This window comes from Argiope bruennichi, chromosome 10 (assembly GCF_947563725.1).
Source record: "Argiope bruennichi chromosome 10, qqArgBrue1.1, whole genome shotgun sequence".
In the NCBI taxonomy this organism is placed as follows: Eukaryota; Metazoa; Arthropoda; class Arachnida; order Araneae; family Araneidae; genus Argiope; species Argiope bruennichi.
This window is the reverse complement of record NC_079160.1, coordinates 59774713-59794543: the sequence shown is the minus strand read 5'-3', so window position 1 is coordinate 59794543 and position 19831 is coordinate 59774713. Positions and strand designations below refer to the sequence as shown.

Sequence of the window (19831 nt, the reverse complement as noted above, 5' to 3'; positions counted from 1 at the left end):
TTTTACAAAAAATATACTGAAACTTTATTAACAATTCATTTACTGAAGAAATTGGATTTCCCTCCAGTCTTTAACAACAATTTAACAGATTTTATAATTATATCTTTGGTAACTGCTTTGCACATATCATAAACAGTCAGAGCGGCAACTGTGGCTGAAGTTAAAGCTTCCATTTCAACTCCTGTTTTATCACAAGCTTTAACTCGCGAAAGAATCTTCACTTCATGAGTTGTTGAATCTAATCTCAAATTTAAGCTAACTTGGTCAATGTGAATACTGTGACACAATGGTATAAGATCAGGAGTTCTTTTAGCTGCCATGATACCAGCAAAGTTGGCTATGGATAATACATCCCCTTTCTTTATCTTGTTTTGCTCAACTAATTTAAAAGCTGTAGGACCAAGATAAACTATAGCTTCTGCTTCAGCAATTCTAACTGTAGGGGATTTTGAACCAACATCAACCATTGTAGCTTTTCCTTCTGCATTTGTGTGAGTCAAAGCAGTTTCAGATAAATTTGATCTACTAGAAGTAGTAAAGGCTGCTTGTGCTTGATATAAAATGGAAGACAATGTAGCTTTATTAAAATAATGGACTTTGGCACATGGTAGGAAATGAAATTTTGTTTTATTTGGACTTGCTCCTAAAAGAAACGAAACCAAATTCAACATGTATTTTAAATTTTGATACAATTCTAAAATGGTGCGTAATGATAAACTACTGTAAAAATTGCATACTTATACAAAGGTGCTTAAAAGTACTCAAACGTAAACTGCATATTTTCTAAGCACAGTATTTTATTTATAATAATGCATAATTTTTATTGAAAAACTTCTTAAAAATTCATTTTTTAAATTTCAATATTTATTTGCACAACATCTTCTATAGTAAAATTATACCTTTTTGGATCTGGCAAAAACATAGAAATGATCATAAAAATGGAATACATTTTTTTGGTAGAAAAAAATTATTAATTTCAATTTTATAAGATTAACAATAAAGATCTGTGAGCTTTTTCAATATTTCTGAAAATGTCGATAAAGATGTAGACGCTCAGCATGACCACAAATTTTATATTTGATTTATATTTAAGCAACAATAATTAAGATCCAATATGGCTGAGGTGGAAAGAGTATTAAGTAATCATTTTAAGTAGTATTCATTCTATTAAGTAATTTTATTTGCAATCTTATAAAGTTAAAAACTAAAGCATTCCTATGGCTATCATCATACAACTGGTCAAAATGCCATGAAACTGGTAATAGAACAATGCCATGCTCTAAATAAGTTATTTAAATAATTTTTAATAGAAAATAATAGCAGCGTTCATAAATGATCAGACTAAAAAGAAAGTGTCTTATCGCTTCTTATTTCTAAAGTGCAGTAAAAGTCTTTTTTGAACGTTTAATGTTCCTAAAATTTAATGGAAAACCTTCTTTTCAATCTATAAGCAAAAAATTCTAGATAGATACACGATATATACAATTTGCAACGCAATGAAAATGCTTTTACAAGTCCTAGTTTTCATAAATAACGAAAACAAGTAAAAAAAAAATCAGCTCTATAGTTAGAAGTAAAAACGGAAATAAATCAGCCAGAGCATCTCCAAAATTTTCTCGCATATTGCAGAGAAATGCCTTGTGTGGCATTGGCGTACGTTACGTATATTAACACTAGACGTGAATTAAATATTTTTACTGATCTTATTGTGTGATCATTATCAAGTGGTTTGGGATTAATCTCTGGATGTGGTTAAAAGTATCCGAAAAGCAAATTTGGGTTTTAGGCGCATTCTTCCCAATCGATTAAAACAAAAATTTGACTCAAATCAACATTTATAGTCAGAAAATTACATACCAAATTTGCTATATTTAAGTCACTATATTTTTAAGTTTTCGCATTTACATATTTCTGAAAATACAGACGGACATGTGGCGAACGCCTTGGATTTGGCTCAAAATTTGACAGATGTTTATACAATAGATACTAAATCTGTGAACTAAATTTTAAGTATCTAGCTCTCTTCGTTTTTTAGTTATCATGCTAACTCATATTCGAACAGTCAGATAGACAGATTTCCTCTAAACGGATGTTGCTGAAAATTTGATCGAAATCTACAAATTTGGTGTGAAGACCGTATACCAAATTTCATCCATCTAGCTCGAAGTGTTTTTGTGTTATCTTTATCATAGACAGACATTTTTCAAAAATGTGTTTTCGAATTCAAAGAGGTATGAAACGTGGAGATTCATTAAAATATTGAGTTCGAATTTTTTGATGACTGAAATATTTTCTCCAAATTTTGTATAAGAGAAAGTCAAAATGCCAATTGAAGTTTTTTTTAAAAAAAAGTCATTCACAACGATGAAAATATTGTTGCGAAATAAACTTAAAAGTGCATTTAACGATTAATTAAATCTAGACTAAAGAAGTTTACAGCAATTAATTCACATCATTCAAAAGATAATTTTTTGGAATTTAAAACGACGCAAAAAAAAAAAAAAAAAACCTTTAAAGTCTAGTTTGATTAAATAAAAATGAAGCTAGATTTTGAAATTTTCTTACGATAACTTTCGAGAATATTATAGTATAAAAATGATTTTTACTTCATCATAAAATTCAAAAAATAATCTTTTCAATTGTACCAATTTTTAACGAATAATTTTTCCTCTATTTAATTAATTATATAAAAATATATTAAGCATATTTTCCAACAAGAATACAAAGATACAAAAGAGTTCTGAACGAATATTGAACGTACCAGGAATGATAATACAAGAAATATAAAAAATCTGGACGAACACTGAAGTAATTAATAAAAATCACTATTAAAGATCCAAGTATTTTTCTCTTTTGTTTTATAATTTGAATTACTATCAATATTAGTACAAAAAATAATAAAACTTGCAAAATAATGAAAATAAACTTCTGTCTTTAACACTAATCATTATTGGCAAAACAGATTTCAGGAAAAAAGCGACATATTTACTTAATTCTGAGAAGAATCTGAAATGGTTTAACTTTGTGTTTAAAATATTATTAGCATGTAGAAAAATGTTTAATAAAACATTTTTTACATATTGTTATGATTACTGGGTTACGAGTTGAAATTTTTGTATCAAATAATTGTGTACCATGCCAAGCAAGGTTAATGAAGAATCTTTCCTAGTATCAAAAGATCTTGCGCTCCATCAATTACCAAGTATCCAAAAGTATAAATTCGGTTTTTAAATATGTTATATATATATATATATATATATATTGAAACTATAATATAAATAAGCAAAATGCTTATATTATAAACACTGATTATAAAGATTTGTCGTAGTGATCTAAAAATAGTCTCACAATCACAGGTTTGAAGTCCAATTTTAGCAAACATTTTTCATATTTGTGGACTTTATCCACATTAAATATTCCAATACTGGTCAAATGTTCACACATTGGAGTTACATGGAAATTTGGAGATAGTGTGCTAGCTGAAATAGTGCCCTCTTCAAATTGTCACACTTAAGGTCTCTTTCAAAATAACCCTCTTTCAATTTGAAAGTGAAATATTAACATAACAAAATAAATTTGTCACTACTTCTGTAATTCAAAATTCATGAGTTGTTTTAAAATTTTCTTTATTTCATCATTTAAAAAAGCAAATATTTTCCATTTAGTTCCCAATAAATGATATATCAATTATTGCTGGCGTATACAAGAGAAAATAAAAAAAAAATTACCTACGTTTAACCACCGATCAAAATCATTGGTCGATTTTTCATTTTGGAGAGGTTAAACATGCCTGTCAAAGAAAAGTGTTCATAATAAACGTATATAATATTTATCTCTGAATACTTACATAAATGAAACGAAGAATAAGAAATCTAATAAGAAAAATAGAATTTATATGTTTAATTTCTCTTAAAACTATGAAGCAAAATTATAGTTCTTAATATTAGAGCAACCATGTTATTAATTATAAAAATAATTTTCAGCTGTCTTAAATTATACAGGTTTCTATGCCATATCTTAAATATTATAGTGGAACATTTTTTAAGAAATAAAATAAATAATTATGTTCTATATGTGAATTTGTATATGTGCTAAATATCTAGCCTGCATGCAAACAGCAAAGTACAGACTTTATTTTTAGAATAAAGAAAAAATACCTAAGTTTTTGGTTTATACAAATAGCAATTAAATATTTTTACGGAAATCATACCGTGACAAGTCCAGCAAGCTAGATACGGAACAAAATACGGAACAAAGGAAGCAAAGCACAGTCTAAGCGTACACAAAAACAGCATTTGTAAAAATTAGCACAGGAAAACAAATCGTTATTAATGAATCGCAGCAGATAGGGAGCTTGTTCTGCGTTCAACCTTCTAAAGAAAGAATTCACTCGACTTCGCGTGCCTCTGCTTATATTGTTTCTGTAACAGCAGGTATAGAATTTTCAAGAAATATTTCGGATCCTAACAGAGATATCGCGAAAATTCTGACATTTCCTAGAATCTTCACTTCGTTCGCAAAAGTCGATTCATTGATCTGTATCAATTCAACATCCATTAAGAATATCTGCAAATCTCCTTTACTTACTATGAGAGTAAATGCACAGGGAATTCATATTTCAAATTTGTAACAGTATCAATGCACGCAAAGAAACTTTTTTTTTATTGTTTGTTTGTTTGTTTGAGGGGGATTTAGGGATTTTTAGCTACAAAGGCTGTCATCCCAGCGTTCAACAATATCTCTAATTAATAAATGTCAAAAATTTCAAGTGTTGAAGGAAAATATGGAGAGATAGTTTATCTGCAAATGCTTTGCTCGTGAGTTGTTTGAAATTGCAGGTTGAAAGAGAGTTGAGGCCCAACTTCGACCAGAGGCAACGTCTGATGCTTGAGTATTTTCGGCAGTGCAGTAAGATATGATCCAAATTATTCAAAGATTGGCATGTTTCGCAATTTGGTTGATTCGACAGGTTAAAACGATGCAGAAGGCCAGGTGTAATGAGTGTTTTGGTAGAGATTCTAGCGCAAATGATGTCTTCTCTTCTATTTCTTGTCCATTTAGCAATATTTTTTATGTCTGGAATTTCTCCAAGAATTTCATAATATTTGCTCTGTCTATAGCTGTCTGTTGTTTTTCTTTTTGAGATTTGTTTGATGCGTGAGATGATGTCTTCCGATGCGATCCATTCAATGCATGAGCTGATTTCTGTAACTGATTTTGCGATCAAGTCCGCTTTTTCATTCCATAAAATTGTCGAATGCCCTGGGATCCATAGAAAAGTAATATGTTGGTTAATCTGAGATTTTTCCACAATTTTGCCCACAATTTTATGAATAATGGATGGGGATTTATATGAAAATTTTTTAAGTGCTGTAAGAACTGAAAGATTATCTGTAAGAAGAAGTAAATGTTTCTCAGGAACGGAAAGATAGTCTAGAGCCTGGCAAATTGCAAGAGCTTCAGCTGTAAAAATTGAATTGATGTTGTGGGTTCGAAAAGCAAATTGAGATAGATCCGAAATGCCGGCGATCTTTTTTTTTTATTTGCATTTAAAATAAACGCAATCATATTCGTAACTTCAACTTCGACAAACAGTTTGCAGTTAATAGCAGACAAATAAATTTGTCATGCACTTCATAATTAATAAATAAATAAAAGTACGGAAAATTCATAGTCTCCTCAACAACAACAAAAAAAAGTTTTTAATATATTAACTTAAAAACAGAAATTCCTGCAATGGCTCTCTATTTATCAAATTGACAATCGAAGTTGCTATATCATTCTTCGATCATCGAACTTGGTAATAAGTTACCGAATCCTCTGCAGCCATCACTAGGCCTTAAATTTTGATTTATGATGAAATCAATTACGATAGTGTTAAGCGTCATCGTAAAATTAATATTACACACTGGGAAAGTTTTCGTCAATTGACGCGAATGCTTCTGATCGGTCTAATCACACCGCGCTTAGAAGACGCCCCCCCCACACACACATCAGAGTGCTGTTAACTTTTAACTTGATTCAGAGGTATAAGTACAATTAGATTAATCAAAGCAAATCAAGAATTTCCAAACGATGCAAAATTGAGCTAAAGAATTTAATTCCCCCGCCCCTTTTCTTTTTTACTTTGCAGCATATAAAATATAGAAAAGAAAATTTCTGCAGCCCTCAATAAATTTAATCTTAAAAGTTTAACGAATCTCCAAGTTTTAGATCTTCCTCAACCAGAATATATCGATATAAATTGTAATTAAGCCGAGCTGTCGCAACGAATGAAATTTGGTCTGTGGTTATGGCACCAAAACTGCAGGTATAGTTAAAATAAAATAAAAAACGAGTTTAAAATAGAAATTCGATTTTCGGATGCTATTAACATAAAATTGCTAAGGATCACACCATAGATTTAGTAAAAATAATAACTTTTCGCCTAATTTCAAACTAATTCGAAAATGAATATTTCGTGATTTTTTTTTTTTTTTTCCACTAAAGCCAAGCATAGCATTCGAGGCTTTAGCTAAGGCCCAAAATTTTATGTCAGATTTATTTGCATGATGAAACCCACCACTCCGGTGGGTTTCATCATGCAAGCCACAATTTACAAATAGTATGCATATAAACATAACAATTGCTATTAAAACAATGAATTAATGCTCCTTTTATATTAATTATTATTATGTTTCCTGTTAGCATAATCAATTAATAAGAATGCCCCTCTCTACCGCTACTAATAAGTTTAGTTTAATTCTATTAACGTTTCATTAGAAAGCAACCCTTTTGTTATTTTGAGACGGACCTCATAATTTAGTTCACCGTTCAGATGAAGTTGACGTCACCTTATCTGGCACCCTTCCTTTCTAAACCTCTGCAGCACACCACTAATAAAAGTGTGAGTGTGTATTGGTGCTCTACAGCCCAGACAGTTTGCCCTGAAGTGTCAAATTTGGCACATACAAGCATCTCGATTCGATTTTTAAAAATTTTAATTAATTAAAAATATTTATATTTTTAATTTAACATTTTTAATAAATTAAAATAAATTAAAGTTCTAAATTTTTAAGTTATATTTTTATCCCACAATCACCTCTGAAAAATATTACTAAGCAAAAATAAGTATTACACTGTTTCAAAATTTAAAATGTATATCTTTCTAATGATACTAATTTAATAGTCATGCAGTTTTTTTCTGAAATTTGAATTATTTTATTTTATTTATTTATTTGCCTAATCTTTAACAGTAAATTGCATTGTGTCTTGAATTGTGGCCTTTTGTTGTTACATCAATTATTTAATTGCATAATTTTTTTCCATTCTTCAAATTTAAAAAAGAAGGATTTTGTTTAATATTTGTGTAGTTTAAAAACGAATAAAAAAGTGGTTACACTATAGTGAAATCGTGCCTACTAGTTGTGTTTTTTATAACATCGCTATGATATCAAAGGTCACTGTTAGAAATATCATGTAAACAATAAATAGAACATGAGACAATTAAAGCAGCATGACTTTAATGCTTGACAATTGACAGAATAATGGACATGAAATTATATCTAAATGATTTAACTGTAATTAAATGTAATCAGTATCTTGTTCGCCAAAGAAAGCCAGAAGAAAGGGCTTAGTAATCTCTCCAATAAGGTGGGTTTACACTCAGCCAGTTATAAGTTTCCAATAAGATCACGGATGCACAGAAGGAAGATTGTGCATGTGCTGAAAGAGCGAACATTAGTAAGTACTAGTCTTGACATGACAAGTACTTTCTGTGCATGTCATCTTATTGTATGGATTGTAGCTGGCTGAATTCAAATCCTATTTAACTGCAATTGATTGACCCAAACAATTGAAGCAGCACCTTCTGGAGCTGAAATGCTTCAGTAAAAACCAAGCAAGTAATAAATAGATTTCTACTAAACAATTTTCTTTTATTTTTTGCATGTATTTTTTTAATTAATGTTTTAAACTGCATATAATATAACTTTAATATGTATTTTTACATTAACTAGATTAGTCAATGAAATCAAAGCGATCACAATTAAACTATTTACAAATTGCCATTGATTCTTACCTGCATGTTGTTTCTTTTTAGACAAAACTGCAGTAGAAATTGTGTTCAATATAACATCTTCTGGCATATTTTGCCTCAAAGCATCTCTCAATGATATTTCTTCAGTTCCAAACAAACAAACCTTAAATTTCAAAATAAAAATAAAAAAGAATAAATGCTATCAATCAAAACTTGAAATGCTATTACTGGAAAATATAAAAATATAATCATTAAGAAATATTTAGCATTTGTAGAAAAAATATTCATTAATCTAGTAGAAAAAATATTCTTTGATCAACTACAAAAATTTACAATTTTAAATAGAGAATACTAATTCTACGTCAACTCGTATTGTTTTAAAATTGAAGTAGGAATTTTTAAAAGAACATGTAAAACTTAATAATATCTTTCTGTGCTTAAACTAAGTATCCTTTGAAAGCTATTCTTCATACTATCTAGTTTCTTTAATAATAGAAATTAATTCATTTAACTAAAATTATTATTTATTATTATTATTTACCACCATTTGGAATACTAATATAGTTTTCACTTACTTCACAGAAAATTTTCTATTATACAATCTTTAGAACAAATTTGCATTGTTGATATTCATTTCAATTAGAATATAAAATATGAAATAATCTTTTAAAAATCACAAAATTAAACATTCATACTTTCAAATTACCATCAGCAGTTATCCGCAAACGATTGCAAGAGCCACAAAAATTTTCTGTCATGGAAGTTATAAAACCAATTTGACCTTTAAATCCAGGAACTTTGTATGCCTGCAAAATTCAAATTATATCTATGTAATTGCTGCACTTTATAACCATTTTTAAAAATAAATTATTTTCTTCTCACTTAAATTCAACTTTAAAAAGCATTCAGATTTAAGTGGGTTTTCCAAATTTCTCAAGATACAATAGCTATAAATTGAACTATTTTAAATTGCTGCTCAAGCAATTCTTTTCTTTTAGCTCCTGTTTCACTTCACTCCTAAAGCCAGAAGCAGGTAATCTCCTATCTGAACTGTTAAAAGATCATGATTTCTTATTTCACTTTATTTTTATTTTCTTATACACGAAATATACAAAGAGAAAGTATTGTAATCCCATAAAGATTCGATCTCGAGATTGCAAGACATTTTTATATTTCAGATTTTTTTTAATGATGTTTGTCTATTAGAGAACACAATAACTCAAAAAGGTTTGTCTAGATAAATTAATTAAATGTATAAAATTTAGTATGTAGCCTTAATACCAAATATGCTGATTTACATAAAATTTTCAATGAGTTAATCATTCATAAGAAGTCAACAAAGAAAAAAAAGCTGAATCATACCCGCATATTTAATATGGATTATTTTGAATACCTTGATCCTCAACAATGGGGTATATGAGAAGCCAGGTTGCAATATTAGTGACAACACTGACAGCGATTTGAGTTTCACTTAAACAATAAAATATATTGTAAAATATGCTTCAAATATTTTTTTTTAATTTATTGAGTATCCAAAAAATTATACAGCAAAAAAATTGGTATCTTTGGAAAGTTTAAATTTTTAAGTTGGTGTAAAAATTATTTTTTGTTGTAATATTTTTGGAAATTATTGGGGGAAAAAATGAAAAAATTTCATTTAACTTTTAATTAAAACTCTAATTAAAATATCACAAAAATCAGTCCGAGTTGCCCATTTTCTACTACTAAAATATTAGGTTAAATGGTAGGTAGCCCTAGAATAAATGTTAAGTCCATAAAGTACTAACACATATGCACAAAGACATATGTCCATCTTTATTACCAGCAGAGATATAATAAATTGATATATCCATTTTTTTATTATTAATAGTTAAACCAATCGCATATTTTATCTGCATTATATTATCAAATTTTGAAATATTAATAAATTGTTAATTCTAGAGCCTTAATAAATTGTGAATGTATGTATTATCTTACTTTTGAAGTATCATTAGGTAAATCTTTCAGACGTTTTAAATCTGGGAATTCTTTCTTGATCCTTGAAATCATTTCTAGATAAGGCACCATCTTGTTATCCTTCCAATTATTGCCACCAAATGGAGAATATTCTATGAATCTAACATCAAGATTCTATAAGGAAAACAAAGAGGTGGAATGCTACGCAAGGAAAAAAGATTTGGTATGTTTTCTTTGGCATAACAATAGCCAAATATGCACCAAACGTACCTTATGCAGGGTCTAATTATTAAACAGGCAAAGTATGTAAGTGCTTACAGGCATTGCAACTTTGTAAAAGACCCAAAATTTTGATATTTTTCAAGACATTTTCGAATATATTGAATTTACGCTCTCATTTAATATATAAAGTTCATATATTCAAACTGATACAAATTAATATTAACTATTGGACTTTAGAATATTGACGTAATATTTCTAATTAGTTATCTTTTCCAAGTCTAATATTTTATTATTTAAAAATTCTAAGTGAATTATACTGCTTTATAATTTGAAAATTTTTTTAATGTTTCCATTCCATAATTAAACAGTATTTAAAATATAACTATTCTATTTAAAATTGTTTTTAAATTCCATTCGTGATTTTTTTTTTTTTGACATATTGGAACAAACTTTCTGTAATTAAGTATTTTGCCAGTTCATCAAAATTTTCTGAATAAAACTGCTTATATAGAGAATTTAAACCAATAAAAAAATATCTAGAACAGGAAAAAGGAGGCTGACTTGCAATGCCTAGAAATTCCTAGGGGCCTTAATCTGGCTCAGACCTTATGCTTGAAATTAATAATTTCTCACTAATTTCATGACATTTCTCACAAATATTTTGCATTCTTGCAAAAAAATGTTAATAACACATAAATAAGTAAAAAAAAAGATATATTGTACTAAAATTTATGATTCAATGCAGCAAGGCACACAGAATATATGAAAATAACAGAATAAATTTTAAAAAAAGTATAACAAACCAAAAAAAAAAAAAAAATGAAATTACCTTGTGTTCCGTAAGTTTTACAAATGAGATCAATTCATCATCATTGATCCCTTTCATAACAACACAATTAATCTGCAATAAATAATTCCATATAATTTCCAAAATATCCACTGAATTGATATATATTTATATGAAAAACAGCAATTTTTAAAGTAAAAAATAAGTTAAATTTTTTTAAATACATCTTGTAAAGAATTTAACTTTTCATTGAACAAATGTAAATAAGGTTTACTTTTTAAAAATTTAAACTCTGAATTATCTTTTTCTTAAAACTCATACCAAAGTAGCACATGTATAAAAAAATGCTTCTTTGTTATGAAAAATTGCAAATAATTTTTTTTAAATACTTAGTAATTGAAATAAAGTTTAAAATACAAAAACACCTTTAAATAGCATAAATAGAAATTCAAAGCATGTTAAATATAAAAAATGAATTTCTAATATAGATCCATTAATCATATAATGGATTTGTATTAGAAATCCATAACAATCATTTTTAACATGTTCCTTGCCATCACTAAACCCTGATATTCAGACCATCTAAGATAATCCTTTATTTGCCATCAAGTAAATGTAGTAGAGAGAGGGTCATCTAATTATATATGTGGTTCAGTACAACAGTACAATTAGAAAGTAGACAGCAGCAGTATGTTAATAATAATACATTTCAAAATATTAACATGTCAAAAGCTAAAAAAACATATTAACTCAAAATTAGCTAAGTGATATATAATAAAATTAATTAAATGATACAAAATAATGTCATGATTTTGTTATATATTAGGATTTTTACATTCAGGAAAAAGAATGAAAAAAATCAATTATAAATTCATCATGCCTATTACTTTTATTATTACAAATAAATAATTCATTGATTTTTTACATTATTTAGTCATGTCTTTTATACATTATTTCTAGAAATGTTTATTTAAAAAGTCAGAAAAATAACATTATTGTTAACTCAAAACATAAAATTTAATTAGAAATATTTTTTTTTATTTGTACCTTTTGAGAGAGCTCTTGTATCTTTATATAAAATATTCATCTCTCATAACTTCTAACAAATGTTGAATTTAAAATTTCTAATTCATTCTCCAATCTTCCGAGATGATTGATGTTAAATTCTATAGCTTCCAATTTATAAAAAAAAATGGATCAATAAAATGAAATAATTTATGGCAATAATTATTCTCATTAAGATAGAATGATAAATCAAAAGAATATGGAATATACGATGTAGCCTAACTATACAAAAATATTTTGGAATACCATACCTTGACAGGATCAAAACCCGTTTCTAGAGCAGCATCAATGCTTTTCATTACTTTATTCAAACCTTTAAAGCGTGCTATAAATTCAAATTTTGCTGGAATCAGAGAATCTAAACTGATATTCAAGGCATTTAAACCTGTAAAAGAAATTTTATTACACTTCCATATAAACAAAATTTACTATCTTATTTAGATTAAATGAATAATAATAAAAAAGAATATTGTAGCAAATGTTATCACATCATCAAACTATCAAAGTCAACCAGAAATGACATAAGAAGTTATGCTGCTTTCACTTTTTCAGATATACTAAAAATTTTCCACATAATTTTGTATTCAAATATTGTATAAGTCAATCCTTGTTTACTCAGCATATTTCAAATTTCCTCAGCCAAAAAAAGACATTAATTAGTGCCAATCCTGCATAATTATTTGCTTTATTGAGCAGGCAGAAAGTTATACTATAAGTAGTTTGACTACTGCAGCTTTTTTAATCTCACAATAAAACTTTTAAAAAAATAGAAATATTATAACTTTTTAGTGAATTAATTGATTTACAACTGAAAAACAATCATTAAACATAACTTTAAATGAAATTAATGTATTTTTTATTAAATTAAAAAGAATTGTTTGATTAGAAAAGGAATCATGCAAACACATTAAGGCTTAGAAAAGTACATGTGGTTTAATTAAGAGATAAACAACAAAATATATTCAGAATAACAGCTACATCTTATTTTTTTTTTAATTCACATATGATTAAGCATATCAAAGTTGTCAGTTTCATATACAATACGATTCCTAAGTTACATTTTAAATTCATTTTTGAAGAAAACATAATATTTGTTTAATGAATTTTTAATAAAAAAGCATTATTATTATATGAAAAATTCTTAGTGCTTCCTTTTAATCATTTTCTAAACAGTGAAGTCCTTTAAACTAAGTTAACATATAAAACTTTTTTATTATACTGAATTTTTTTGGAGGAAATAAACAATAAATTTGAAATCTTAAGTCATTTTTACATTTTCTATAATTATTTTGAAATTATTTTCTAATTACAATCACTATGCAATTTATAGAGTTCTAATACGTAAAGTAATAATAACATTTTACCAGCATCTTTTAATTCTTTAATCTGGCGATACAAAACTAGCCCATTAGTAGTCAAACCAACTGTATGTAAACCTTCTTGCTGTGAAACAGTTTCTGAAATCCAATTATGTACATTATTTTTAGTAAATAATCATAGTTAAAACATTATACCACATAAGAAAAGTAAAATTTTATGCTACCATAATGTAAAAAAAATTATATAAATTATAAGAACCAATGTGAATTGTAACTGAAAAATTCAGAAGTAAAGGATTTAAATAAACAAAAAAAAAAAGAAAGAAAGAAAGAAAGAAAAAGAAAAGAAGAAGAATTCATACATCAAGAGAAAATCATTTATAAAAGTAATTTATAACAATAGTAACACTGATTAAAATCGTACAAGAGAAGAAAAAAGATCGCTATGTTTCTCAAGCAACACATTTAACTTTTACCTGGAGGCAAAATTCTATATCAGTAAAATTTTTACTTTCATTTTCAAACTGGTATAATATCTGTACCAATAAATGATTAGGATTTCCTTCTTCCTGTTCCAGCTTTAATCACTGCACTGTTTTTTACACCTATTTCAATTCAGTTACCTTATGATACAATGGATAATTTGACAACTGTAGATGGAAAATAGCAAAAGCAAATCCACAAGTAACTGGAAGATGCCACAGTCCTTATCTGCTATTTATTTGAATAAAAATGAGATCAATTTTCTATTGTTTCCACAAAATCTCTAACATTTTTTAAGCTTTTCTGCACATTATTGATTGATTAAAATCATATATTCATTAATAATCTCATAATGTTATTATCTTTGTGAATAAATATTGCTTATCTAATAGTATTTTTTCATCCAAACATCATTATCTGAGAAGAAGTAATTATTTCATACAATATTTAGTTATTTTTAAAAATTAGAATATTTAAACACCAGTAATTATGACATTAATTTTTGAATATTTCATACCAATCTAATTTAGTTTATACCTTTCTTATCAAAATATTTTATTAATTCTAACAGTGTTTGCATAAAATTTTTACAAGTATCTTCTCACATGGTTTAGAATTTAATAAGATAATCTCACAAGCAAATTAGTCAAATTTTAAATTATAATTCTGAATTTCATTATAATTTCATATGCTTGCATGCATATTTATTTCTCATTTCAAAAGAAAATGTAATTGTGATTACTGCTGTAATTCTTTAAGAATTATTATAATTATCATAAATATATGTAAAATAATAATACAAATATTTCATTCCGTTTAGATATGGTGATTGTTATAAATATCAGAATTTTCAATTATATGCAGCTTATATGAAAATAATTGCCTACTAAAACTATTTTTTTACAGGAATAAAATTTTACTCAATTTAGAAATAAAAATCCTTCCATCATTCATCATCCATATTCCAACATCATTCCATTAACATGAATCATTTTGTTATTAGAATCTATAACAGAATTATTATTAAATATTTGTCTTGGGATAAATTAAATATAACTATTTTTAGTGAATTTCCCTAACTCTGATAAGCAAATTAATGAGAAAACTATTTTAAAGTTAAAGGAGAGTTGCTTTGCAACACATCCTAGAATCATAGTCAGATGACGAAAATAAAACCTGAATCGACGAAGACACTCTCATATATAAACAAGAGGATATCTGACACAGGCAGATTTAACATGTACCAGATATGGTGAATCCTTGGCTGGATTGGTCTTAAACTTGCAATTCTCTCATTTAAAAAAAAAAAAATTATTCTAGGACACTTCTAGCATTCTTTGGCCAATTAACTATTTCTTTTTTTTCTTCTGACAAATAAAGTCTTTAAAAAAATCATTGTTTCTATTATAATTATTGATCTATGTAGTTCAGTTTCAGAAGATTTACCCTCAATCTAAATGCCTATGACTATGAAATTTAAGAATTTCAGATAATATTTTTACTGAAAACTAGCATTTTTTTTTTTTCACTTACTGTACAAAAAAACAAACTTTACAATGAAAGATAAATAATGAAATTTAGAAGAAGAAGATTGATTGATACAATTTGTAAGAACTGATTTGCAATTCAAAACTTATATTTTCTTTTTCTAATGGTTTTGCAAGATAAGAATAGAAGCATAACCAGAAAATTACAAACGTGCACTCTATTCTTTATGCTTTTGAAATGTTATTACTTCTTTATTAGTCATTGTAAATTTCTTACTTAATTTCCATATGAGCAGAAGATAATTGTGCAAATATTCATAACTATAATACAACTAAGCAAGTTGGCAAAAACAAGAAGAAAATGACATACGAATGCAATGAAATTGCTATGTCAAATAAAACCCAGAAAAATATAATCTGGTTTGTGACATCATTTCTTAGTACCATAAGATACTAGCTTATGAAGAAAGATGCAGAGAAAATAGTAAGGTTGCACATGAACTGTTCTTGCCTGTATGAGTCAATCAATGAAGTACTAGTTATAGTTCATGGATGTCATAGAGGTAAAATAATTAAATCATAAAAAACATTCAGACTGCATATTAATTGTTTGACTATATCTTACTTATTATATTTGTAAGATCTTTTCGTATCAAAGGCTCTCCACCAGTGAAACGAATTTTAGTTACTCCCAACCTCACAAACAAACTAGATATTTTGATTACTTCATTTGTGGTGAGAAGATTAGCTTTGGGAGATAAGGCTACTCCTTCCTCTGGCATACAGTACTGGCCTATATAAATATAACCATAGAATCAAAACTATGAAATCTATTCACAAATGAATATCCATACTGTTAAATAAAAAGAATGATAATAAAAAAAATTAAAAATATCAGAAAATAAAAAGAAATAAAGATTTCTCAAAACTTAATTGTTATAATTATTTATTAAAAATGGCTGTTAAAAAAAATCTCTAAAAAATTAGTTATTTACTTACAGAATATGGCATCATTGATATTTTCATATAAAACTGTTTTTGAAAAAAATATTCATCATCAATTAAAATCATTCAGTTTTATAAATAAAATAAGGATTCAATAAGTAAAATCATAAAAAAAGAAGCACTTTAGTAAAAAAATGCTAAATTAAAATTGGTAATTGCTGTTGCTTTATATTCTTCCATAAGATAACTACATTAAAATTTTTACGTAGTAAACATTATAGGCTTTTATTCATGTTTTGAAGAATATACACTATCAACTAAGAAATTATCAAAAAATAAAATCTCATAACTATACTTCTCTTAAATTTTTCCTTAAGAGAAATATTAATCTTACAATAGTATAAGTAGAATATTATTCTTAGAACAGTATGAATGAAATATTATTCTTAGATTAGTGTAAAAGTTTATTAAATTTGCTTGTGAATAAATAAACCTTACTTACATCTAAAATTACATTTTTATTTACTTACATCTAAAATTACAACGTTCAGTAAGTGAAATCCGTAAGTAACTATGTTTTCTTCCAAAACTATCTATAAGACATGGAGAAACTTCTTGATCTTTAATCTAAAAACAATTGTGAACTTTTAAAACATATTATATTCTAAAAACTTTTTTAGCATTTTCAATAAATACATCAAAAAAAATTAACCACTTTACATTTGACTATTTCGGAATTTACATAATACTGAAATTACTGGCTTAAAACAATCTCATAATTGAAATGTTATTATTCTAATATCTTTCATATGCCATACTTCTAATGCATCAACCACAAAAGCAGTATCAATTCATACTGACTGCTGCCATTTTTTTCAATGAATTTTTAATGTTTTTGCTTATTTTTTTCATACAGTTCACTATATAAGTAAAACATTGTTTGATTAAAGGGGTAGGAAACACAGAATTCTTTTTTTTTTTTTTTTTTTTTTTTTACTTTCTTTATGATGTTACTTAAATAGTTCGATTTATTTAAAAATCTATTTTCAAGATTTCTTTGTCAGAGATATGACCATACAGTATAGTGAACTGAATAGGAAGCTAGAAAGAACTAAAAAGAGAAAGTGGGAATATCTTTTGAATTTATTTAGCTTTAGAAAGGAATTTTGCAGGAGAAACCTATTTGATTTCAGCATGCATTTTAGTGACTGTGAGAAAATAAAAACCTCTGCAAATCAGGAATTAAAGTCAAATCTGATTTCAAGTAGTTAGAAAATAATTGCTTTTAGAATTCTGATAAAATATATATGTATAAATATGTTCAATTTTTTATTACATACAGTTAGCATATTATCCCTCCTTTAATATGTATCTGTAATTTCACACCAAATTCAGAAATATCAGAAATTTCTTTTATCAGATAAATCAATATAGAATTTATTCAAATAGCAAAAAAAAATTATTTTGTTTCCCCCGTCAGTTTTTGATACAATTTAAGAGATACTTGGTTAGCAATTTCATTTGAGGAAAACAGAAGTTGATCTGCCATCTGCACAATGAATATAATATGCCAATTCTAATATTTGATTGACTTTCCATGCACTCAGTCAAAAATTCATTTAAACATCGATTGTTATTAAATCAATTTATTGTTGATTAAGAATAATTTTTAAACATTTTATACTGACAAAAGATATTAAATATATCTTTTACATTTTATTCAATGTATTTAAAAATTATATCATATACTTTCTATTTCTAGTTACTTCTAAAATTATATTGGATTATTATTTCATTCTTCAATAGTAACCTCAAAAATTTTGCTTTATTTTGTTTTTGAGTCTGCAAAAGAAAATATTTTACAATCATAATGATTAAACATTGCAATTATAATTTATTTATTTTCTTTTTCTACAAATGCTACATATACAAATGTAAATTCATTATTCGTTTCATCATTTCTATTTTCATAAAATGTAAAAAAGCTGTTAATGAAATGTTATCAACAAGAATAATGAGCCAACTCGGCATAGTTTTCAATGGTATTTTTTGAAAGCTATATTATAACATAAAATAAATAAGGAATAAAAAAATAAGGAATAATATTCAAATATTAGTTCAAAATAAAATATTTAAACCAAATATTAACTAAATAAAGAAATATAGATCCAAAACATTTTTATTATGATCGTGCTTACTCATTTAATCATTAATTAGCTCATGATTTTTTTTAAATTTTTTATTTAGATAATTATTGAATGCTAATTAATAAATGGAACGATTTTATCGTAAATTTCATATATTCAATAAATTTAAATTCCAGAGAAATCAGTAACAATTTAATTCCAATAAAAAAAGGCATACATTTACATAGCTGCTAGCAAATCGATGAGATGATGTTAAGCATCGTTGAGTAAATTTGAAAAAGTGATTCAGTTTCATTTTTAAAAAATCTGAATACTGATTTAAAAATACAAGAGAGTAATAAAATAACTTCCAATATTATATTTTAAATATTAAGTGTTACATTTGCAGAACACTTTGATTCGGCAAAAAGTTTTGCATCATTATCAAGTAGCACCACAAACGCCCCGATAAGCAGGATATTTCACGATTACAGCATGTAAACAAATCAAAACGCATGTCGGAAGTTTGTTGACATAAAGGTATTGCCATGTTAAATATAGAAAAAAAATTAACAAAACATATGTTGCTAGATTCTAAGCTACGTGGAAAATGAAAAATAATCTAAAGTTCTCCTTTTCCCACTCACATTTAAATAGAAACCTCACTAACATTTAATTAAATTTATTATCTCAAGTTCAAAATTTCATTCGGAATGATGAAACACATACATTTGGTTTGAGAAAAAAAACCAATGCTAAACCAAAATAAACTAATTAGATTTTCTACAGAAATCTACAGAATAAAGGTAAGCGTCATATTTAAGTTTCAAAATGCCTGCTGCAACCCCCCACCCCCACCCGTCTTATTGTCACCTTCGATAGATATCCGTCATCTCATTTATCAGATGTGACGGTCGGCGGCTAAGATTTGCCGACGGGCAGGCAAGGCAAATTCGACAGGGGGGCTAGCACAGCATCTATCAGTTTGGCTTCAAAATAACTCATAATAATTAACTTTACATTTAATTAAAGAAAAACAAGTATTGTTTAGCTTCTTTTTTATTCAGATGCTGATCCTTTCTTTCATTGTTAAAACTTTACAAAGAAATTTGTAAAAAAAAAAAAAAAAAAAAAAAAATGTTCTTAGTTTCCTTTAATGGCCATCAAAAAACTGTCAATATTTGAATCTATTTCTTTATGAGACTCTTGAGATTTAATTTCTCTAATATCTAAAATTAGAAAAAATATGTTATATTCCTTTCAAGATTGCTGAATATAGATAGAAACACAGATTGTGCCAGCATGTCGTGTCATGCTAAATGAATAAATGCATGCTCTTATTTTATATCAAAAGCTATATAAAATAAATGCTGAAAGAAGAAAGTTTCATAAGAAAAACTTTTTCAGAAATCAAAAAAAAAAAA

At 26.7% G+C, this 19831-nt stretch overlaps 1 protein-coding gene across 2 annotated transcripts; it reads right to left on the bottom strand.

Moving 5' to 3' along the window:
• Positions 1 to 18923, bottom strand: LOC129988601 (molybdenum cofactor biosynthesis protein 1-like). Of its 2 annotated transcripts, XM_056096860.1 has the most exons (10): positions 18646 to 18923; positions 16812 to 16908; positions 15962 to 16129; positions 13412 to 13504; positions 12299 to 12432; positions 11025 to 11096; positions 9995 to 10147; positions 8713 to 8823; positions 8060 to 8180; positions 1 to 643 (listed from the first exon to the last, which is right to left on the bottom strand). In XM_056096860.1, exons 1-10 carry the CDS (start codon positions 18721 to 18723, stop codon positions 36 to 38), a joined length of 1635 nt encoding a protein of 544 aa, XP_055952835.1. In that variant the 5' UTR covers positions 18724 to 18923; the 3' UTR covers positions 1 to 35. The 2 variants fall into 2 exon arrangements, with proteins under 2 accessions (XP_055952835.1, XP_055952836.1); XM_056096861.1 differs by lacking the exon at positions 16812 to 16908.
• Positions 18924 to 19831: the final 908 nt, after the last annotated feature.

Bases quoted from the DNA above. Each gene is read 5' to 3' on its own strand.
- LOC129988601 (XM_056096860.1), bottom strand. From the start codon at position 18,723: ATGAAACTGAATCACTTTTTCAAATTTACTCAACGATGCTTAACATCA. The intron at 13,505-15,961 runs GTAAGATATAGT...ATTGGATTTCAG, and splicing joins AGATCTTACAAATATAATAA to AAACTGTTTCACAGCAAGAA. The intron at 11,097-12,298 runs GTATGGTATTCC...TATTTATTGCAG, and splicing joins CGGGTTTTGATCCTGTCAAG to ATTAATTGTGTTGTTATGAA.